The sequence below is a fragment of the Primulina tabacum genome, chromosome 3, assembly GCF_025594145.1.
Source record: "Primulina tabacum isolate GXHZ01 chromosome 3, ASM2559414v2, whole genome shotgun sequence".
NCBI lineage: Eukaryota > Viridiplantae > Streptophyta > Magnoliopsida > Lamiales > Gesneriaceae > Primulina > Primulina tabacum.
This window is the reverse complement of record NC_134552.1, coordinates 8,661,497-8,679,827: the sequence shown is the minus strand read 5'-3', so window position 1 is coordinate 8,679,827 and position 18,331 is coordinate 8,661,497. Positions and strand designations below refer to the sequence as shown.

The 18,331-nt window shown below is 36.0% G+C and overlaps 4 protein-coding genes and 1 pseudogene across 9 annotated transcripts; 3 read left to right on the top strand and 2 right to left on the bottom strand.

Annotated features, from left to right (window-relative positions):
* Nucleotides 1–682: 682 nt before the first annotated feature.
* Nucleotides 683–1,132, bottom strand: LOC142538366 (uncharacterized). Its single transcript, XM_075643700.1, has one exon. The coding sequence runs from the start codon at nucleotides 1,130–1,132 to the stop codon at nucleotides 683–685; it is 450 nt and encodes a 149-aa protein (XP_075499815.1).
* Nucleotides 1,133–3,990: 2,858 nt separating this feature from the next.
* On the top strand, nucleotides 3,991–4,169 carry LOC142541185 (U2 spliceosomal RNA; annotated as a pseudogene).
* Nucleotides 4,170–4,543: 374 nt separating this feature from the next.
* LOC142539949 (uncharacterized) lies at nucleotides 4,544–10,313 on the top strand. Of its 5 annotated transcripts, none has more exons than XR_012818998.1 (6): nucleotides 4,544–4,957; nucleotides 6,470–6,579; nucleotides 6,663–7,034; nucleotides 7,349–7,961; nucleotides 8,690–8,823; nucleotides 10,175–10,313. XR_012818998.1 is itself a non-coding variant. In XM_075645734.1 (6 exons), exons 1-6 carry the CDS (start codon nucleotides 4,600–4,602, stop codon nucleotides 8,767–8,769), a joined length of 1,323 nt encoding a protein of 440 aa, XP_075501849.1. In that variant the 5' UTR covers nucleotides 4,544–4,599; the 3' UTR covers nucleotides 8,770–9,690. The 5 variants fall into 5 exon arrangements, 4 of the variants coding, with proteins under 4 accessions (XP_075501849.1, XP_075501848.1, XP_075501847.1 ...); XM_075645734.1 differs by lacking the exon at nucleotides 10,175–10,313 and having other exon boundaries at nucleotides 6,663–6,763; nucleotides 6,974–7,034; nucleotides 8,690–9,690; XM_075645735.1 differs by lacking the exon at nucleotides 10,175–10,313 and adding an exon at nucleotides 5,195–5,279 and having other exon boundaries at nucleotides 4,825–4,957; nucleotides 8,690–9,690.
* On the bottom strand, nucleotides 9,399–11,043 carry LOC142539951 (E3 ubiquitin-protein ligase RZF1-like). Of its 2 annotated transcripts, XR_012818999.1 has the most exons (3): nucleotides 9,979–11,043; nucleotides 9,708–9,804; nucleotides 9,399–9,584 (listed from the first exon to the last, which is right to left on the bottom strand). XR_012818999.1 is itself a non-coding variant. In XM_075645736.1 (2 exons), exons 1-2 carry the CDS (start codon nucleotides 10,835–10,837, stop codon nucleotides 9,758–9,760), a joined length of 906 nt encoding a protein of 301 aa, XP_075501851.1. In that variant the 5' UTR covers nucleotides 10,838–11,043; the 3' UTR covers nucleotides 9,624–9,757. The 2 variants fall into 2 exon arrangements, 1 of the variants encoding a protein (XP_075501851.1); XM_075645736.1 differs by lacking the exon at nucleotides 9,399–9,584 and having other exon boundaries at nucleotides 9,624–9,804.
* An 825-nt stretch (nucleotides 11,044–11,868) lies between these two features.
* On the top strand, nucleotides 11,869–17,087 carry LOC142539948 (protein RETICULATA-RELATED 1, chloroplastic-like). The gene is made up of 8 exons (XM_075645731.1): nucleotides 11,869–12,386; nucleotides 13,288–13,452; nucleotides 13,748–13,840; nucleotides 13,916–14,031; nucleotides 15,260–15,358; nucleotides 15,448–15,753; nucleotides 15,873–16,037; nucleotides 16,522–17,087. Exons 1-8 carry the CDS (start codon nucleotides 12,045–12,047, stop codon nucleotides 16,802–16,804), a joined length of 1,569 nt encoding a protein of 522 aa, XP_075501846.1. The 5' UTR covers nucleotides 11,869–12,044; the 3' UTR covers nucleotides 16,805–17,087.
* Nucleotides 17,088–18,331: the final 1,244 nt, after the last annotated feature.

Here is an 18,331-nt window from a genome sequence, read left to right as displayed (position 1 = left end):
TATTACTTTTTATCGTGAATATCGATATGATTGACCCGTCTCACGGATAAAGATTCGTGAGAATATTTCACAAGAGACCTGCTCATAAAATAAATAAATTTAGTGGGAAGATCAAATAATTTATTTTTTTGTCTCATATTGATTTTTTTTAATTTTTTGTCTGATGAGAGATGTAGAATAATTTTATATCTCTCTCGCAATAAAAAAAAAAATTTAGTTCCTTTTTACATAAACACAAAAAACATACGACATCACAAAACTAGACTACCACAACACACAGATCTACCGTGGTTCTTCCACAAACCACCCCCCGCTGTTACATGGACTAGGACGTGCGGGATGGATGGGAGGCAACGCAGGTTTAAAATGTTGGAAGAATATACTGTTTCACGTGATCTAGTGGAGTTGGATCTATCCTAAATATACATAACCAAACTACTATTTTCCATTTGTTTCTCTTGGGTTATTTCAGGAAATGAGTGGCAAAGATTCAAAGGACGATACAGATGGATTTCAGGCTCAGTACCACGAATTTCACACTTTAATTTTCAACTTCCCATACAAAATGTAGAAAAGAAATTCATTTACGTAAATTGCAAACCCCAACAAGAATGATCCATCAAGAACATTATAGTACACCGATAATTAAACAGTAACAAACCCCACGCGAGCTATATATATTCTATGCTGGATGAATCTTGTTAGAGTTATTCGAGACCGCCTTCGCCGCAGACTTCATCGAAGCAGTAGCGGAACCAACCGCAGCTTCGATATACTTGGTTGCAGCGAAATCCGCAGCCTTCTCCAGATTCTTCCCCAATTTTCTCGCACTATCGGCCACGTTGATCAAGCTGCTGTACTCTGACTTGCATAGGGTGTCCATCTCCTCCTCAAACCGGTCGAATTCGGCCATAGCCTCCTCCATGGCCGATTCCAGGTACTCCTCGGATTCCTTGATGTATGATTCGGACCGCGCTAGCTCGTTCCCATGGTCGAGTTCTTGGCTGGCCCAGGCTTTGTAGGCCTCGAGCTCGAAGAGTTTCATCAGATCTTCGATGGTGGATGGGTCGAAGTTCTTGTCTTGGAGGGCTTGATCGGAGAGAAAAGCGAATTCGGAGAAGAGGGCTTCCATTTGTTTGCTATTTCCGTGGTCAGACTAGACTAGATTAGATTTGGTTGCAGCAGGAGAATCAATCGTAAGAAGAGACGTTACACCTAAATTTTAGTAATATATGTAGCGTGTACGTAGATGTCCCTTTCATTTTACTATTCTTATTATTATTATTATTTTATGTGTAATAATTTTTGTATATAATTTTCATGACAAAAATTTACGTGAGACGGTCTCACGGATCGTATTTTGTGAGACAGATCTTATATTTGGGTTTTTCATGAAAAATATTACTTTTTTATGCTAAGAGTATTACTTTTTATTTTGAATATCGGTAGGGTTGACCCGTCTTACATATAAAAATTTGTGAGATCGTTTCACAATACACCTACTCAATTTTCATAATGAATTGTTCTTTTTCAACAAAAGGGATAAAAGTTTAGCTATTCGATGATAAAGTATGACAAATAAATTGTTCACTTTCAACAAGGCAAGTAGGCCGACTGGTGACTTCGTCAAACATTAAAGGTTAAGTTTAAAAAATAAAAATTTGTTTTACCGTTTATTTTTAATAAACTATAAGTTTTTACATTATACCCAGTTTCAGTGATATAAAGGTGATTAATTCAAAAAAAAGTAATAAATAATACCGTGAGAAAAGACAGGAATCAAAACTTATTGGCTTATGATTAGGTCTCTTGTGAGACGATCTCACGAATCTCTATCTGTGAAACGGGTCAACCCTATCGATATTCACAATAAAAAGTAATAGTCTTAACATAAAAATCAATACTTTTTCATGGATGACTCAAACAAGATATCTGTCTCACAAAATACGATCCGTGAAATCGTCTCATGTATACGAGTTTTTACCTTGACGTATTAGTAAATAATGAGAGTGAATTAGAGATAAATAGGCTGATCTCCATCGTTGTAGGGAATCTAGACTAGTGGCTGAGTGGAACATGTAAAGCTAGCGGTCCCGTCCCTTCTGTCAACCATATTGGCTACTTTTATTGATCAATTATTTTCGTGTTTAGTAGCTTTTTGGAACTTCCTAGAGTGAGCTCCATTTATTTAATTCGTTCGCTTATATCATAACCTTATATCATAACCTTTAGTGATTTCTCATCTCAAAATAATAAAACAAGATAAGTGAATTGATTAAAAAAAAGTTTGATCACGTTAATTTTGATACATGCAATCATGCATCTCATCACGAAACATTTCGAAGAAAAAAAATCACGTTTAAAAGTTAAGAGAAAAGTAGCATGTTTTTGTTTGCGGTTTATCGGCCAGATCTAATTAAAATAATTGTAGATATAAAATGAGACGATATCATGTATTTATATTGACGAGAGGAATGGATCCATATTTGAAATATAAAATAAATCATATTAAAAAACATTAAATTCATGCCAACTTACAGTTAATACGCCGGGTGTGAATAAATGTTCGTGACTGTTGAAGCTGAAAGAAAGGCCAATATAACTTTTTATGTTCTGGAATTTTTTCATTGGTCACTTTAAAGCAAAAGCGGCACTGTAACGTATGATGTCATATCGTACATTATTAACCAAGGCCTACCTGAGATGAGGAAGAAAACAATTTATTATTTATATTATAATAATATTATGCATATTAAATTACAATTTTTAATCTTTTTATATTTTTGAGATTTTTTATAAACTTAAATATAATAGATTTTAATTGTATGATAAAATATATTATTTCACTGCGTATTATGTTAATGTGTTACAATACTACACACAACACATACATCCAATTCACACAATCTCTATTTATTTAATATTTTTATGGGAAACAAATTTTTTTTTAATTCTCAATCTTATATTTAATATATTTGGTATTTATTTTTCTTATCATATATAAAATCAAATAATAATAATTAAATCAAATAATAATAATATTAATATGTGATAGAGATAACTGACACTACCTCAAATAGAGAAAACGAGGATGCAGAGAACCCACAGCACATTGATACTAACATCTCTCCTATATTTTAATTATATATAAAAAATCTCTCCCTTATTTTAAAATAATAAAAATAACCATCGAGAAAAGTTAAAATAAATTAAAAAATAATTGACTTTAAGAAGCTTATAATAAAGTTTGTCATATATCAATTATTGATCCATGGAAATTTTTAGTTTACATGGTTGGGGATTTTTCTTTAATTGAATTGTAGTGTTGTAAGCGTTTGAAATGGTTGAGATTTAAATTTTGCAAAAATCCTTTTAGATACTTATCTAGAGGTAGGATAAAATATCGAATTTTCGATATACCGAGTACCGTACCGAAAAATAATGAATTTACCGAATTTTCGATATACCGAAGATTTCGGTACGGTATGGTAACAATACCGAATTTTCTGTATGGTAACAGTATGCAATTTGAAAATTTTGGTATATACTGGAATACCGAAATACAGAAAACATATACAAAATTTTAAAATATATAATATTTTAAAACAATACATTTATAAAAAAATTAAAATGTAAGGTTTTTTTGGTATAAAACGGTATATACCAATACCGTACTGAAACTTCGTTATACCGTACAATTTCGGTATAATCGGTATAATCGGTATGCTAGTTATATGTACCGATATTTTCGGTATAGCGAAAAATATCGGTATAAATTTTTCTTATACCGTAATTTTCGATACGATATACTATATAAAATTTTCGTTGCGACTACGGTACGGTATACTACTCCTAAATTCTTATCCGAGTGCGAATTAATATCATATTCGTCGAGGAAGGCATGCTTCAGAACCTTCTCTCGTCCCATATCGCTAGCTGAGGTTAAATTATAATGTACATGGTAGTATATAAGGTTCGACCTAGCATTGAGTATTCTTGGTCTTTTGGTTAAGGTCAAGTTTAGCACTTGTTCTTATCAGTTTAAAATTTGATACTTGGGCCGATGACCCACACTATATTAAATTTAATTTTTTACGAGAAGGTTTATCAAGTTAACTTGCTGGCTGGCCTTTTGCGTTGCACTACAACACAGGCCTGGCGCATCCCACCAAATACTGTTGCTAAATTTGTTGGGTATGTTTGATGTAATTTTTTAAAAAAAATTACGAAAATAAATGTAAGATTGAAATAATTTATAGGCAAGCAAAAATAATTTGTTGGATTACTAAATCTATGTAATTAATATTTGCAAGATTAATGTTATTGTGGGATTTTGCCTTAAATTTATCATTAAATGTAATTTTTATATTGAATTTTGTGTTATTAACATTACTCTATTTACGATTGTTTTTCGGATAGAAAATGATGTAACAACAAAATCTACTAAACAACATATTTTGTTTGAAATACTTATATATATATATATATATATATATTTCGAAATTAAACTTTTTAACAAATGAAAAAGAAATATAAAAAACCCCTATAGTCGAGGCCATGTCTTGTGCACGGATGGAGCAAATATTCTGCCAGTAACACATGTCTGCACACCCTTTAGAGAGAGAAAACTCTACAAAGATTCAAACTTTCAATGCGCACACCTGCACGGACACGTACGTTTTCTGGAGAGTGAGAGATAAATTTTTTGTCTGCACGGATGCTGTGTTGGGCATGGGGAAATCCGACAACGAACGATTGCCAGCGGTGCAGCAACAGACTCACGGCAGTGCTTCTCCAACATCCATCTGCTGGAGATGTTTGATGAATATATTCGATTTTAACTGCGTCGTTGTCTTGGTGCTCAGTGTAGCGGCTTTTCTTTCTGCCATTTTCTGGGTCTTGCCTAATCGCTGTGGGGAATCTGGGTTTGACGCCGACGATTCGATCAAGCTTTCGGGTATAAGTGATGCTCGAGTTATGAATAATTTATTCCGTTATTACTATTTAAGTGGGTTTTGGAAGAGGGATAGTGTCGTGGGTTTGCTTTGGATTAGGCTTTTGCATGTGTACTTTTTTAAAAAAACAAATAATTGTCAGTTATTACAAACCATTTTGATTTGTATTGACTTTTAAATTTTCACGAGTTGTCTGCAATTTGGGAGCATTTTTGAGCACGAGTTACCGCCATTTTCAGGCCAGGTCTCTAGTTATTATTTTTGGCTTTCTCATCGGCGAAGTTGAAATGTCAAGCTTATTTTTGAATCCTAAAGGGCGAAGATGTAAGTCGGTTTTGGAGGGGAATTTCTAGCTTAGCGACCTCATGCCCATCTGAAATCTGTCATACTTCAAATATCTTGACTGCTATAGCCCGCCGCGTGGGCTTGTTTTTTTACTTGAGTTATTTGTTTCTCAGTTATTCAAAGACATGGGAAAACATCTTTGTCTACGGTTGAAGGATTAACCAATTCATGAATATCGATTGGGTGGTTAGATTTACTTTATTTCAGTTTGAAATAGTGTTTATTAAGTTATAGGAGAGCGAGCCTGTGGGGAGATCATATAGATGTTAATATGATGCTGTTGTTCAAATGTAATCAGTTCTTTGAAGATATTTAGTTGGTAGATACTTTGTGAACACGAAGTCAGTACTGGTTTACAAATATACCGATCTGTCGAATTCATGTTCTACTTCCTCCTGAAAACTTGGATTTGCCTGTCGGAAGTTTGAAAACTGATGAAAGAATAAATACGTCTCTATTGTCGGTATCTGATTAGTTGTCCAGTATAATGAAATAGTTGTGATGGATATTTTATTTCGTATGGGCAGTCAAATTTTCAAAACAGCTTGTCATGAGTTCACTGTTTCTGTGTATGAAGCGACATTTTGCTGCATTACTTACAAAACTGGGAACAAAACAAGTTAGACAACTAATCCTTCTAGCAAACAAAGTTGGAGATGTGCGAAAAGGAGGTTCTACTGCCTGGAGGCATCTTTCTGGAATAGTTAATCTCCTTTGTTATTTACAGCTCTCATTTTTATGAAACGTACCCGTTAGCTTCATTTGGAGTTCATGAATTGAGAAGGTCGAAGTTATTAAGCCCATATATTTTAACAGTCATTAATTTTTCTTTTGTGCTTGATTATGGGTTTAGTCGAGAAAATGTCTTTATTGTGGATATAAATAGTTTCACAGATATCAGGACAAAAGAAAGTGTTAGTGGTTTGATTTTTTCAAGTTCTCGTGTTATAATGTTCTTAAACTTATTATTATTATTTTTTGTTGAAAAAGTCATTTCTTCTCTATGGGTTCTTCCTGAGCCAGTTATGAGGGTTAGGATTCATAAATATTTCCAGTTGAATATGAACTAACAAATCAATATCATTGTACTTAACTTTTAGGTGCTGCTTGGGATTTTTCAGTTTACAGTTTTGATCCCTTTCTTAAGTTGCATCTGTTTCTTATTTCAGCAACTGTTCAAGCATACTTCAACCTTCAGAGACCAGCTTCTGAGCTCGTTCCTTATATAGCAAGACTAGAATATGATATCAATGAAGAGATAGGTGTCCCTTTCTTGAAGGTCTAACTCTAATTGGTTTACGGTACTTCTATTTGTTTGATGCATAGAGATAAATGACTTGACGATCCATTTATTTAACTCAGGTTGCTGTTCTGTCAATGCACCAAGCAGGTGTATCTAATTGGACTAACGTGGTGTTTGGCTTCTGTTCGAATGCATCTAACAAACCAATATCTCCAGTGTCGTTAAGTCTACTGAAGTCATCCTTAGTTGATTTGTTTCTTCAACAATACAATATGACATTGACCCCCTCAATTTTCGGAGAGACATCTTCATTTGAAATTTTGAAATTTCCTGACGAGATCTCCATAATGCTGGGGCAAGATGCTATGTTTTTGCATACACCACAGGCCCTTTTTAACTTCACCCTCAATAGCTCAATTTGTGAAATCAGGGAAAATCTTTTGGAATTGAAGGAACAGCTAAGAATCGGATTGCAGTTGGTGCCCACTGAGGTAATTTCAATATATGTCGGAGTTCCTTTTTAACTTCATTTTAATTTTGTTTTAGATTGGGCAATAGGTTATGATATTTCAACCATAGTTTTTTCATTTGCTCTACACTAGGACTGTATTGCGTGTCACATGATTTCTATATTTGAAATTTCCAGTCATTATTTATATGATTTTTTTTACTTTTGACGTCCTTTTTCCAATTTCATCCAATGGAACGTCAGCTGTCATCATTTCTAGATTTCATACCAATTTACTGATTTTTATTTCAACAAGTGTGATATATATTATTTTCCTTTTTCTCTTCTTTAACGTAGGTGGTATGTATTCAGGCAACAAACAAGCATGGCTCAACGAAAGATCCACCAGTTACTATAGAAGCTTCAGTTTTATCTGATATAGGAACTTTACATCCAGCGAGATTGAAACAGTTAGCTAAAAGAATAACTGAATCTCCATCCATAGAAAATCTCGGCCTTGATCATTCAGTTTTCGGCGAGGTCAAGGAAATTAGTTTACCTTCATTTCTAAACCATTCACTTTATGCACCAACTCCTTCTCCTTCTCCTTCTCCGGCTCCACCTACAGAAAAGATTTATAACGTAAGCCCGTCGCTGGCACCATCTCGCTCTCCTGTTTTGTCAACCGGTCATAACTGTTGTTACTCTGTTCCGTCTGATGCAAGCCCGACTCCTGCCCCCAGTTCAAACAACGCTCCTTGTGTTTCTCTGTCTACTCCTAATCCTCCCACACCTTCATTAGATCCTGCCTATTCTGAGCCGCCATTAGCAACTCCTGAATCTTATTTCTCACCAAGTGTTTCTCCATTGCCATCTGATTCTTATGCTGTGCTAGGTTTGGACAAATGGAGTGTGGAAAGTCTGGTGTCTTCATCACATTTTTCATCATCGTTTGCATCTTCCATGTCATGTAAGTTAGTGCAGCAGATTATCTGTCTCCTCTCTCTCTCTCTCTGGATCATTTTTGTAATACCTAATGTTTAGATGTCTTATGGTTGATGTAATGCAAATTCTCTTTCTATTATTTGATAATTTTTATTTACCTTGGACATCAGGACAGGGATTGAGAAACCGTTAACCCGATACCTTCTTAATATATTTAGATAATAGGTATTATGAACTTGCTAGTTGCACTACTAAGTTTTTCCATGGGAAAGTTATCCTGTACTACCATCTGTCACAAGCATAGGAATCATGGGTTCACACAATAAGTGCATGAACTCTCCTCAAATTCTGGAATGATAAAATAGCGAATACTTGTGAAGTTCAACTATTCATGACACGATAGAAAGTTTGTGTATGACATTATTACAACCATGACCACCACCCTTCTGGAAAACGTGAAAAGGTTTCTACAGCAATCGTGATTGGCTGCAGATTGTTTACTCGTACCTTGGTTTTTCTCTAACCCTTTTTCCAAGAGTTTTTTTTTGGTTGAGAGAATTGCATTTCGACGAGGTGAGGTTTTCTTGGATATTATGATACCCGTAAGATCTGTTTGCAATCAGTACTTTTTCGTGTTATTAAATTTTTACATTTATTTTAAACTTGATCGGATTCAGTCCTGTGTTTAGGGTTATGGAGTCATGATATATTGTTCCAGTTGATTTAAGAAGACTAACAGTATCGTTCTTGCAGCAGGTACAACGTGGAGAAGGATTTGGCGCTTCTACTCAACTGGAGTTTTGACACTTGTTCTCACCCTGTGGACATCTTAAGATATCACAAGCGCACAAGTTTAAACACTGCTTATGATTATACTGGCTGGGGAGGTGAGTGAGTCAAGTCTTGTCGTGTGTATGGAGTGAAGGGAATTAGAGGTTCAAGCCAAAAGGTGGCAGACCTCGCTTTTTGCTTATACATGACATCATTACAAATTGAGCAAGTCTTGTCGTGTTTATGGGGTGAAGAGAGTTAGAGGCCTAATGGCAGACCTCGCTTTTCGCTTCTATATGGCATCTTATGCCATGGAATGTTAGGTCATTCCTTCCCAATGGGAAGGTATTCCCATCACACACACCAAATATTGAATAATTTCCATGCAGTTGTCCGAAAGAACTAACCGTGAAATGTACAGGTTCTTTCTTAAATACCTGCATGGAGGAGAAGGTGAATGTGTTAAACTTGTAGGATTTTTGTAAAGTTGTGGGAATACATGAATTCGAAGTATAGAAATGAATCATCTTCTTATACCTCAAGACAAAAATTACCGCTTCCCCTGGTGGTGATTCATGTAGTGTTCGGATTATAGACTATTCTTTAGTTTTATCGGGAAATTGGATATAACAGTAGTACTCATTAAAGTGTCTATATTTACAAGAAATATCGTTTTTCGATCCTTCACAGTATCGTAAGAAGTTCTATAATCCAATCCTTCCACGCCCTCGGACCTTGGTGTTTATTTCTTGTTCATATTTCGAAAATACTTGTATATTTACGAGGAACATTTGTCCTTGCTGCATATTGCTTTTCCTCTGGGTTGTTGCTTAAAGTCTGCGGCCCTGTTTCCTCAATGTAGTTTAAGTTTATTCTCCTTTGCCGTGTGTTAATTAATTAAAGAATAAAAAGTAATCGCTCGTATATAATTTTAACATTAACAACATATATGCATGCATGCATACTTGTGTGTGTGTTAGTGTAATGTGAGTTATTTTACCTGCAGTTGGCCATCTTTAGTTTTAGATTATGTTACCTTAGAAACATGTTTCAATTTTGAGGATCAAAGCTAAGCCAAGATCGCCACGGCATGCTCTCTGTCAGCAAATTTTAATCAATATATCGAAATTTTGGTCAGGAAGCTTTAAATCATTCAAAGAGGCCGGCCTAAAAACAAAAAAACCCGTGTCCTTCCGGGCAAAAAGTTTAGACTTGATGTGAAATTTACGGATATTTTAAGTTGATAAAAGTTGAATAAGAATGCATCATACCTCGACGAGAAATATCAAACCTGTTGTCTAGAAATTCAAGACAAAGTTGAGCCCAACTTTGAATCATACTGAATGGCCTCGAAGAGAACATGTTCATCCACCCCCAGTTTTGATTCCTCCTAATGTTCCCTTCGTCTTCCTGAAAATCTTGGAAGTCGTAGTGATCTTGGAAGCTTACGTTAGGAAAACCTTGTAGCTCATATCGACAGACGGGGCACGTGTTGTGTAAATGCAGCCATGGGACGATACAATCGGAGTGGTAGAAATGTTTGCAAGGCAGCTCCCTTACTTGATCCCCGACCTCGAATTCATCCTTGCAAACAGGACAGCTCGAGTCATTCTTCAAATGTGCATTACTTATGACCACCAACGGCAGTGCTTCGATTGCTGATCCGGGAGCGGGAGGCGGGTCTGGCCGGTTATCCTGAGCCAGTTCTTGGATGAAATAATTTGAGTTTTGGCTGCGGTTCGTTGGTTGGATGAACATGTTTTCTGGAGGTGAGACGGGCCTTGGGGGGCTATCGGGGCCTATAAATTGAAGTAGTATCAAAGCTTGGCGCGAACCACGCTCTTGGTTTCCATTGGATTCATTGTTTTGTTCTCGTTGCTGTTGGTTGATGGAAGAATCCAAGATTTGTGCTAATGACTCTAATGCACGTGGAGACGGTTCGAGTCGTCTAGGATTTGAGACTTCAAGTTCATACCGGATTTGTCCTAGACAAATCGGGCACAATATTTCATCTAGGTTGGTGGTAGTGGTCCGAACCGTGCGTTGGCATCGTCGACACCAGTAGTAATGGTACATTCTCCCTCTTTGGACACCATTTTCAACAACACCATAATCTCTTATCGTTGGCATTTGAAATTGGATTATAACTTTGTGCGAGCAAGGACGAAACTATGTGACACTGTTTTTATACATGTATGTATATTCGTGATATTGAATGGGAGGGAGACAAGGAATGGCTTATTGGGAATGAATGGGAGATTCTTTATGTGACACGGTTTGTTTCTTGCTCGTGGCTTTCTTTTCTTTGCATGGTCTTTTCTATTTCCAGTAACAAAGGAAGGGATGATTAAGGATCAAGCATATACCAAGTAGGATATATGGAACTTGAATAATTTAAAATAGCAATTTGTGCATCAAATATGAAATACCCAAATCAAGAAAACACTTTACGATGAATTGAATTCAATGATTTCGTGCATTCTCGCGGATCGTGACACACACAAAACTTGTTTTGCGTTCATAGATAAATTAGAGAATACAAATTTTTGTTATTTTTTTAAAAAAAGAGTGATTAATTTTTAAAATTGAAATTGTGGTAGGAAAATACAGCCTCGTTTGCAAAAAATTATTAAAAATAAATTTGATACCCCAGGGATGAACCCATCAAGATCCGGCCCAAACTCCTGGCCCATCTCTAAGGCCCACAGGTGAATGGCCCATAACAAGCCCATGTATTCTCCTATAAATATCAGGTTTGAGATTATGGATTAATATCCTCAGTCACTGACTTGAGCGTCGGAGGGGCTACGCCAGGACACCCTTTTGGCCCCCTTCTAACGGTCCTCTTCGTGATTTCAGGCCCACGACACTTTCAAAACCATGCATCTGTACTAGTGACGCTTGCAGGAATCGGACCCTAAATTTTCCGTGAGTATCAAAATTGATTGGGGCATTTCATATTTGATGCACAAATTGCTATTTTTGAATAAGATTTGGAATGAGTAGGTTCAAAAAGCAGTTCTCACGAATCTTATTTTGGCGTGATTGGGTATTAGTGGAAAATGGACCGGGTCGACTCAGTTAACTCGAGCGTTGATGCGCCAGCCGACTCAAATGCAAGAGCGGATTGGGTTTTGTCGCATAGGTGGCGAGTCTAATCGAAACCTTAACTCCTTCCTCACCCCTAATTTCCTTCTCTCCCCATTCTCTCTATTTGATCTGAGAGAAATTACTCCCCGAGAAATTCATAAACCTCTTCGTCAAGGACTCAATTTCGAATACAAATCAAGAAATTCGAAGTTGAGACGCAGTAAACGAGGAAGATTCAGACGAAGTGATGGGTCACACGGTGTTTCAAACAGCGCAGATTATGCCACTCGCTCCCACCCATAAAACCTTACCTTTATTGCCGCCCGCCACCTTGTACCGGTTACCAGGTTCTTCGCAGAGAAAGTGCGTTCTGACGATTAAGGCGTCGTCGTCGGCGGTCGTTGATGGTGATACAGTTGCTAGACTGGAGCGATGCTTTCTGGCGTCACCGCCGGCAACGGATGCCCCATCATCGAGTGCTACGGATTTTGGCCCCGTTATGAAGGGACAGTACGGTGCATTTGGCGCGGTTACTTTGGAAAAGTCGAAGCTCGATTTGACGCAGAAACAGACCAAGTCTAGTCCCGAGGTATCTTTGTGTATCATGTTTATTTAATGAAGTTGCCACAATTTAAATTTTTTCGTTTGTTTCTCTCTTGTGTAGTTGGACGTTTAATTAAATTATGTATATATAGTTCGATAACAATGGATTATGGGAACTAATTTTAGGGAGTGTTAGCAATATCTAAGAAAAGTGTTTCTCCACTTTTCCTTCACAAATTGGAAACGCTCTTGAGTGAAACTTTTACGTGCATTTCTCAAGCTTTGAAATTTACCGGAGATTATTAGGTATTTTCACTAATTTTGGAGAGCACACGGTAAAGTAACGTGATGCTAAGTTCATTTGTTAAAAATATTGTGAAATTATACATATGGTGTTCTTTTTACTCCATTTTCCAATGAATTTGTTATCTTTATTGTATGTATGGAGAATTTCAGACTCTATAAGTTTTAGCTTACAGATCTTTATTTCATGTGAAATTTTGTTTCATTTCACGCCTTTCTTCAAGGAACCAACACTTCTGACTCTGGTTAAGGGGTTCTGAAATTTCCTCACGTTATCATATTTTTGGTTTACTTTTGTCGCGTTCCTTTTGCTTCGCCAAATAATCATCTTTCCCAATTACTCGTCTTCTACTGTGTATGTTGATGCATGAAAACTCTTTGTTACACTTTTTTGGCTGTTCGCTGTATTGCTTGTTGGCATTTGATGTCCTTAGTTACCAACTATCTATTTTATTTCTAGTTTTGAATCTATTCGAAGCATCTGCTTCAATCCATAGCCGGTATACATAAATATTTACTTGGAAATTTACAGTTTTACTGTGCATTAAGCTGATTGTTATAAAGTTCAGAACTTAATTGGAATTGAATTTTTTTTTATCACTTCAGACATTCACTCCACAATTGATTCCTTCTTAACATGACAGCTCTCTACGGGGGGAGGAGGTGGTAATATTGGGAAGGGTCTCAGTCATGGTGGAGGTGATGGAGGCGATGATGGTGGTGATGATGATGATTACTTTGATAACTTTGACGAGGGCGACGAGGGAGATGAAGGCGGTATGTTTAGGAGAAGAATGATCCTGGGGGAGGTAACCAACTCCTCAATCACAAGAAATTGATTTGTGTAGCTGCTTTATAAGTACAAATTTCAATTAATTTTGGCTTTCCATAGTACGTGGTTGTGCATGATCTTTGATTATTTCGTGCCTTAATTTTAGGCTATTCTGAGAAGTTATGGCCTTGTTTCACTAAAAAGTGTGTAGCGGCTGCACCAAATAATTTTTTCCTTTAAAACACAAACAAATTTTATCGGGTGATTTTTTATTTTGTTTTTTTTATATTGTATTTAATATTTATAGGTTGATCTTTAATGTTCTTTGCTAGTTGTTTGATCGCAAATTTGTGGATGCTGTATTAAATGAGTGGCAAAAGACAATGATGGATTTACCTGCTGGATTCCGTCAAGCATATGAAATGGTAATATTCTATTTCTCCTCTATACTTGGGCCGGATGACCTTAAAATTGGAAGCTGATATATAAGATGCCATCAGGGTTTAGTCAGTTCTGCTCAAATGGTGAAATTTTTGGCACTGACTGCCAGACCTACAGCTGAGAGGATGATTGCTCGGTCCCTTCCCCAAGGATTATCAAGGGCTTTTATTGGCAGGTGAATTTTAGTGTCCTTTCCGTCTCCCCGAGATCAAAGATTGAAGTTCACTATTGTTACTATCATTTATTTTACATTAGTTTATCACATTCTCTTGATAGCTTAATGATATATTCCTTCCCTTTTCTTTTTCTTTTTCTTTTTCAAATAATATATTCCCTTTTAATGAGCTTTGAATCACATGGCTATTAACTTGTATTCAAAATATCGTGCTGCAAAGTACAATGTCCTTATCCTATAGTTGAAATATTCTCTTTTGATCCAAGATTACAGAAGCTCTGATCGTGATCTAGCTTTTTGTACTCCTGTGTTCTAGAAAACTGGCCGTTCTTGGTTGTTCAGTGGGCGTGATGATTGGAATATGGTGAATATTATTCCGAATCAAAATTTAGTGAATTGAGTTCATGGCTATCCAATGCATATATACTTTTATTTTGACAACCATGGGATCCTTTTCTCAACTCATATTGGCTCACTTTATGATTCATAATCTAGAATTCTGATTCACGGAGCCTAACATGGGGTTGGACTAGAAAAGGTTCCACATTTTCAGAAATGGTTGTTTTTTTAGCGTCAGTATGCGTTCTTAAGAAATTTGGTTTATTATTTCTGGGATACAGACGTTTGGGGTTTTGGAACTTGTGAAAGGATTCCACAAATACTTTTTCCAGTGTTGTATAGCCAAATAGCAAAAAAGAAGACTTATCAGGCAGAAAGTTCTGCAAGTATTTGTACTTTTTGGCCCCAAAAAAACATACAATGTCCTACAGCTGTACTTGAGAGAACTTTCATTTATCCTTTTTCACTGTTTGCTGATGTCCTCTGAGACTGAGTAAAAGTTCATTCAAAGTTAATGTTATAATGCTAGTCCACAGTCTGAAGTTTGATTAAACATACGATTTTATAGCAATCATTTTGATGCTTCTAGATTGTTTATGAGTGTCATTACCTCCCAATGTAACTGAAGTTAAACCTAAGATTGTAGTAAATCTGTATGAACTTTTTGGGCATGCTATTTTCTTTAAAAAGGGTGTAACTATTTGGATTAATGCATTTTTTTTATGTTTCAATAATCCACCAGCTGCATAATATTGTTGTTAAGTGATGACTTTTAATTTTGTTTGCATGATAATGCATATACACTTGATAAAACTAAACTTTCATTGTAACACGACTTATCCCGCATAGGTGTTTCTGTTTTTTATTTGAATCTTTCATGTCTATACAGGATGATTGCAGATCCAGCCTTTTTATACAGGCTTCTTCTCGAGCAGGCGACAACTATTGGTTGCTCTGTTTGGTGGGAGATCAAGAATCGCAAAGAGAGGTATTGTTTTAGAACTGCCACGATGAAGAAATATATATATTTTTTGTTGCTCAGTTGCTAACTGGATGAACAATTGTGCCTTGTTGCAGGGTTAAGCAGGAATGGGACCTTGCCCTCATTAATGTGCTGACTGTGACGGCTTGCAATGCCATTGTTGTTTGGTCGTTAGCTCCTTGTCGTTCATATGGGAATACCTTCCAATTCGATTTGCAAAATACTCTTCAAAAGCTTCCCAATAATATATTTGAAAAGAGTTACCCATTAAGAGAATTTGATTTCCAAAAGAGGCTTCAATCAATATTATTCAAAGCTGCAGAACTGTGCATGGTGGGATTTACTGCTGGAACTGCACAAGGTGCTGCATCAGCCCTTGTTGCCAGTAAAAAGGAGGGAAGGTAAAACAATTCCGATATATTTAACTTTAATCTCTATTTTTCTGGCTTTACTTTTTTTGGTTATATCCCGCGTTGCCATAGAATTACAACTACTTGTTTCACAACTGTTGGTTCTGTAGGTTATCTGTGACTATACCATCTGTAAGCGCCAATGCACTTGGTTATGGAGCTTTCCTTGGTCTTTATGCTAATTTGCGATATCAGCTCTTGTGTGGGTTTGACAGAGCAGTAGTTAGCTACTTTGATGTAATCGGAGTTGCTCTGATTTTTAGCACAACCCTGAGGTATGAATTCTCCATGTTGACTGTTGAATTGTGAGGGTAGCATATTCAAAAAATCATCGTCGTGAAAATCAATTGCATCTCTTGACTACCTGTATTTGTGATAAAGATGGCCTTGTGATTATTTCTATTTGACAACAGTCATTAATGTATGCATTTCGATGGTTCTCTTTTAATGAAACTATCGATTTAACTTTGGGAGAATTATTTATTTCCCCGCTAGATGGATGATGGCCTTTTGTTTCAGTGGTTTATTGGCTATGTTTTTTAATTTCAACCCATGCTTTTCTTTATCGGCTTTTAGGAAAACTTTCCTTGGCCTTTTTTTCTTGTGGTTTATTGGCTATGTTTTCTGGTTTCAACCCATGCTTTTCTTTATCGACTTTTAGGAAAACTTTCCCGGAGGGATGCAATCAATTCAGAAGTTGCATGAAATACTTTTTGTTGCAAGTTACATTTTACCTATTTGCTCTTTAAATTCGTGCAGGATCCTAAATGTTCAGTTAGGAGAGACATCTAGGTTAGCTTGGCTTGGTGTTGAGGTGGATCCATTGGCTCAGTCAGATGATCTCTTGAAGGCTTACAATAGACCCTCACAAGGATCCAAACAGTCATCTTCAAAGTGGTTCATAAACAAGAACACTGTTGTCTCTGGGCTTGGCCTTCTTGGAATCAAACAGGGACAAAACGATGCAAACTTGAATGGGGAAGCACCTCCCCCCAAGGCTAGGAGAAAGAGAATTGTTCGGAGAAAAGTGGCCACGAGTTAATTGTAGTTTCTATCGACCCTTAAATTTTGCAGCCTAGTAGCGGACGGATGCTCGTGATGCCATGGAGTATAAAGCAAAGCGACGGAATCTAGTGTTTGTTGGTGCACCACAGAGGGTTATCCTTTTGGCATCATGGGACCAAAGGTATTATTTATGCTAGAGTGATGCTGATTGGAAATAATTTGTTGCAATTTTTCTACCTTTGTTTTCTCATTTGGTCTTTCATCATTGTGCAACAACAAAAAGTTTGGGAGTCTTAAAGCGAAGGTAAATTTATTGTTCACGGATTAGAGTACAAACTATTGATAAATCTATATATGAACGATTATAATTGGTTAATTGATTCATAAATTATTTATAAATTAGCAAATTGATAATTATCAAATTAAAAAGTCAATTTTATCTTTAAACCTGAGTTGTATTTTAGTTCAATTCTCATTAATAAATTTAATTAGGTATATATTTTTATTTTCGAATTTTTTAAATTTATTTCATTGATTAATTTTTAAAAAAATTATATTGGATTTAATAATTATCAATTTTTTATTTTATTGATAAAAATATGATAAATAAATATCTCTCAATAACAGAAAAAATTATATTTGATAAATAATTATCAATTCATTAAATTAAATTTTTTTCTTTTTTTTTTAGTGATAGTTTGCATCTGTGTTTTTCTTGCAAGAAGCCATGGAGCGAACAGGGCAGTATTTCCATTGACTTTAGCTCTATACCCCTATACTATATTTAGATTTTACATACAAGATTACCTAGCTCATTAGTTTCATGTGACAATTGTAGAGAGAAATATAAATTTGACAGATTCTTCCACCGATAATCTCTATGTTTCGCTACGTCGAATATGTTAATTGTCCAACATCAGCTCAATTAAGTCATTGGAAGTTGTATTTATGGGTTTTGACAATTCTCCCGTTGAGCTATTTTTGGTGTAGTTCATGATCTTAACATGATATAACCTTGGGATCAGATGTAGGGTGATTAAGTCCTTGAGATTGATATATATGGACTTGGACAATCTTCCTTGCTTTTTGGATAGATTTAATCTCAATTCCATCAGCTAAGAACTCAAATTACGCAAATTTTCTCGTATGTCTTGAAAATTTCTGTAAGATTCGGGTCCTGCAAATAAGTTTCATGGCTCCATGATTCCATCTGTGTGTGAGTGAGCTCTATTGTGAAAGAGATGCAGTAAAGGTGAGCTTATTGGTGCAGAGATCAGCAGAACGTGGACTTCGAAAAGATTGATGCCCACGTTCACCGCTGAAAGGCAGTAGCTCAAGGTATTCATAACTATCGAAGAACCAAGTCCGTATGCTAGTGAACACACATGCTATTCTTATGAACACAGTAACAGGGTTGTTAAAACTTAAGATAAAATCTAAATAAAAAACCAAAAACCGAATCGACCGATGAATTTACCTTTAGTCATATATGAAGTTGATTTGGGGCGCATTCCCAGAATAGGTAGCAAATTGTTTCGTTAGTAGGGTAACATATTCTTGAAAG

Coding starts and splice junctions, on each gene's coding strand:
- LOC142538366 (XM_075643700.1), bottom strand. CDS start 1,132: ATGGAAGCCCTCTTCTCCGAATTCGCTTTTCTCTCCGATCAAGCCCTC.
- LOC142539949 (XM_075645732.1), top strand. CDS start 4,600: ATGTCTGCACACCCTTTAGAGAGAGAAAACTCTACAAAGATTCAAACT. Junction 7,035..7,348: donor TGCAGTTGGTGCCCACTGAG/GTAATTTCAATA, acceptor TCTTTAACGTAG/GTGGTATGTATTCAGGCAAC. Junction 7,962..8,689: donor GTTTGCATCTTCCATGTCAT/GTAAGTTAGTGC, acceptor TCGTTCTTGCAG/CAGGTACAACGTGGAGAAGG.
- LOC142539951 (XM_075645736.1), bottom strand. CDS start 10,837: ATGCCAACGATAAGAGATTATGGTGTTGTTGAAAATGGTGTCCAAAGA. Junction 9,805..9,978: donor GTTTGATATTTCTCGTCGAG/GTATGATGCATT, acceptor ATTTGCTGACAG/AGAGCATGCCGTGGCGATCT.
- LOC142539948 (XM_075645731.1), top strand. CDS start 12,045: ATGGGTCACACGGTGTTTCAAACAGCGCAGATTATGCCACTCGCTCCC. Junction 12,387..13,287: donor AGACCAAGTCTAGTCCCGAG/GTATCTTTGTGT, acceptor TTAACATGACAG/CTCTCTACGGGGGGAGGAGG. Junction 15,754..15,872: donor GCCAGTAAAAAGGAGGGAAG/GTAAAACAATTC, acceptor TTGGTTCTGTAG/GTTATCTGTGACTATACCAT.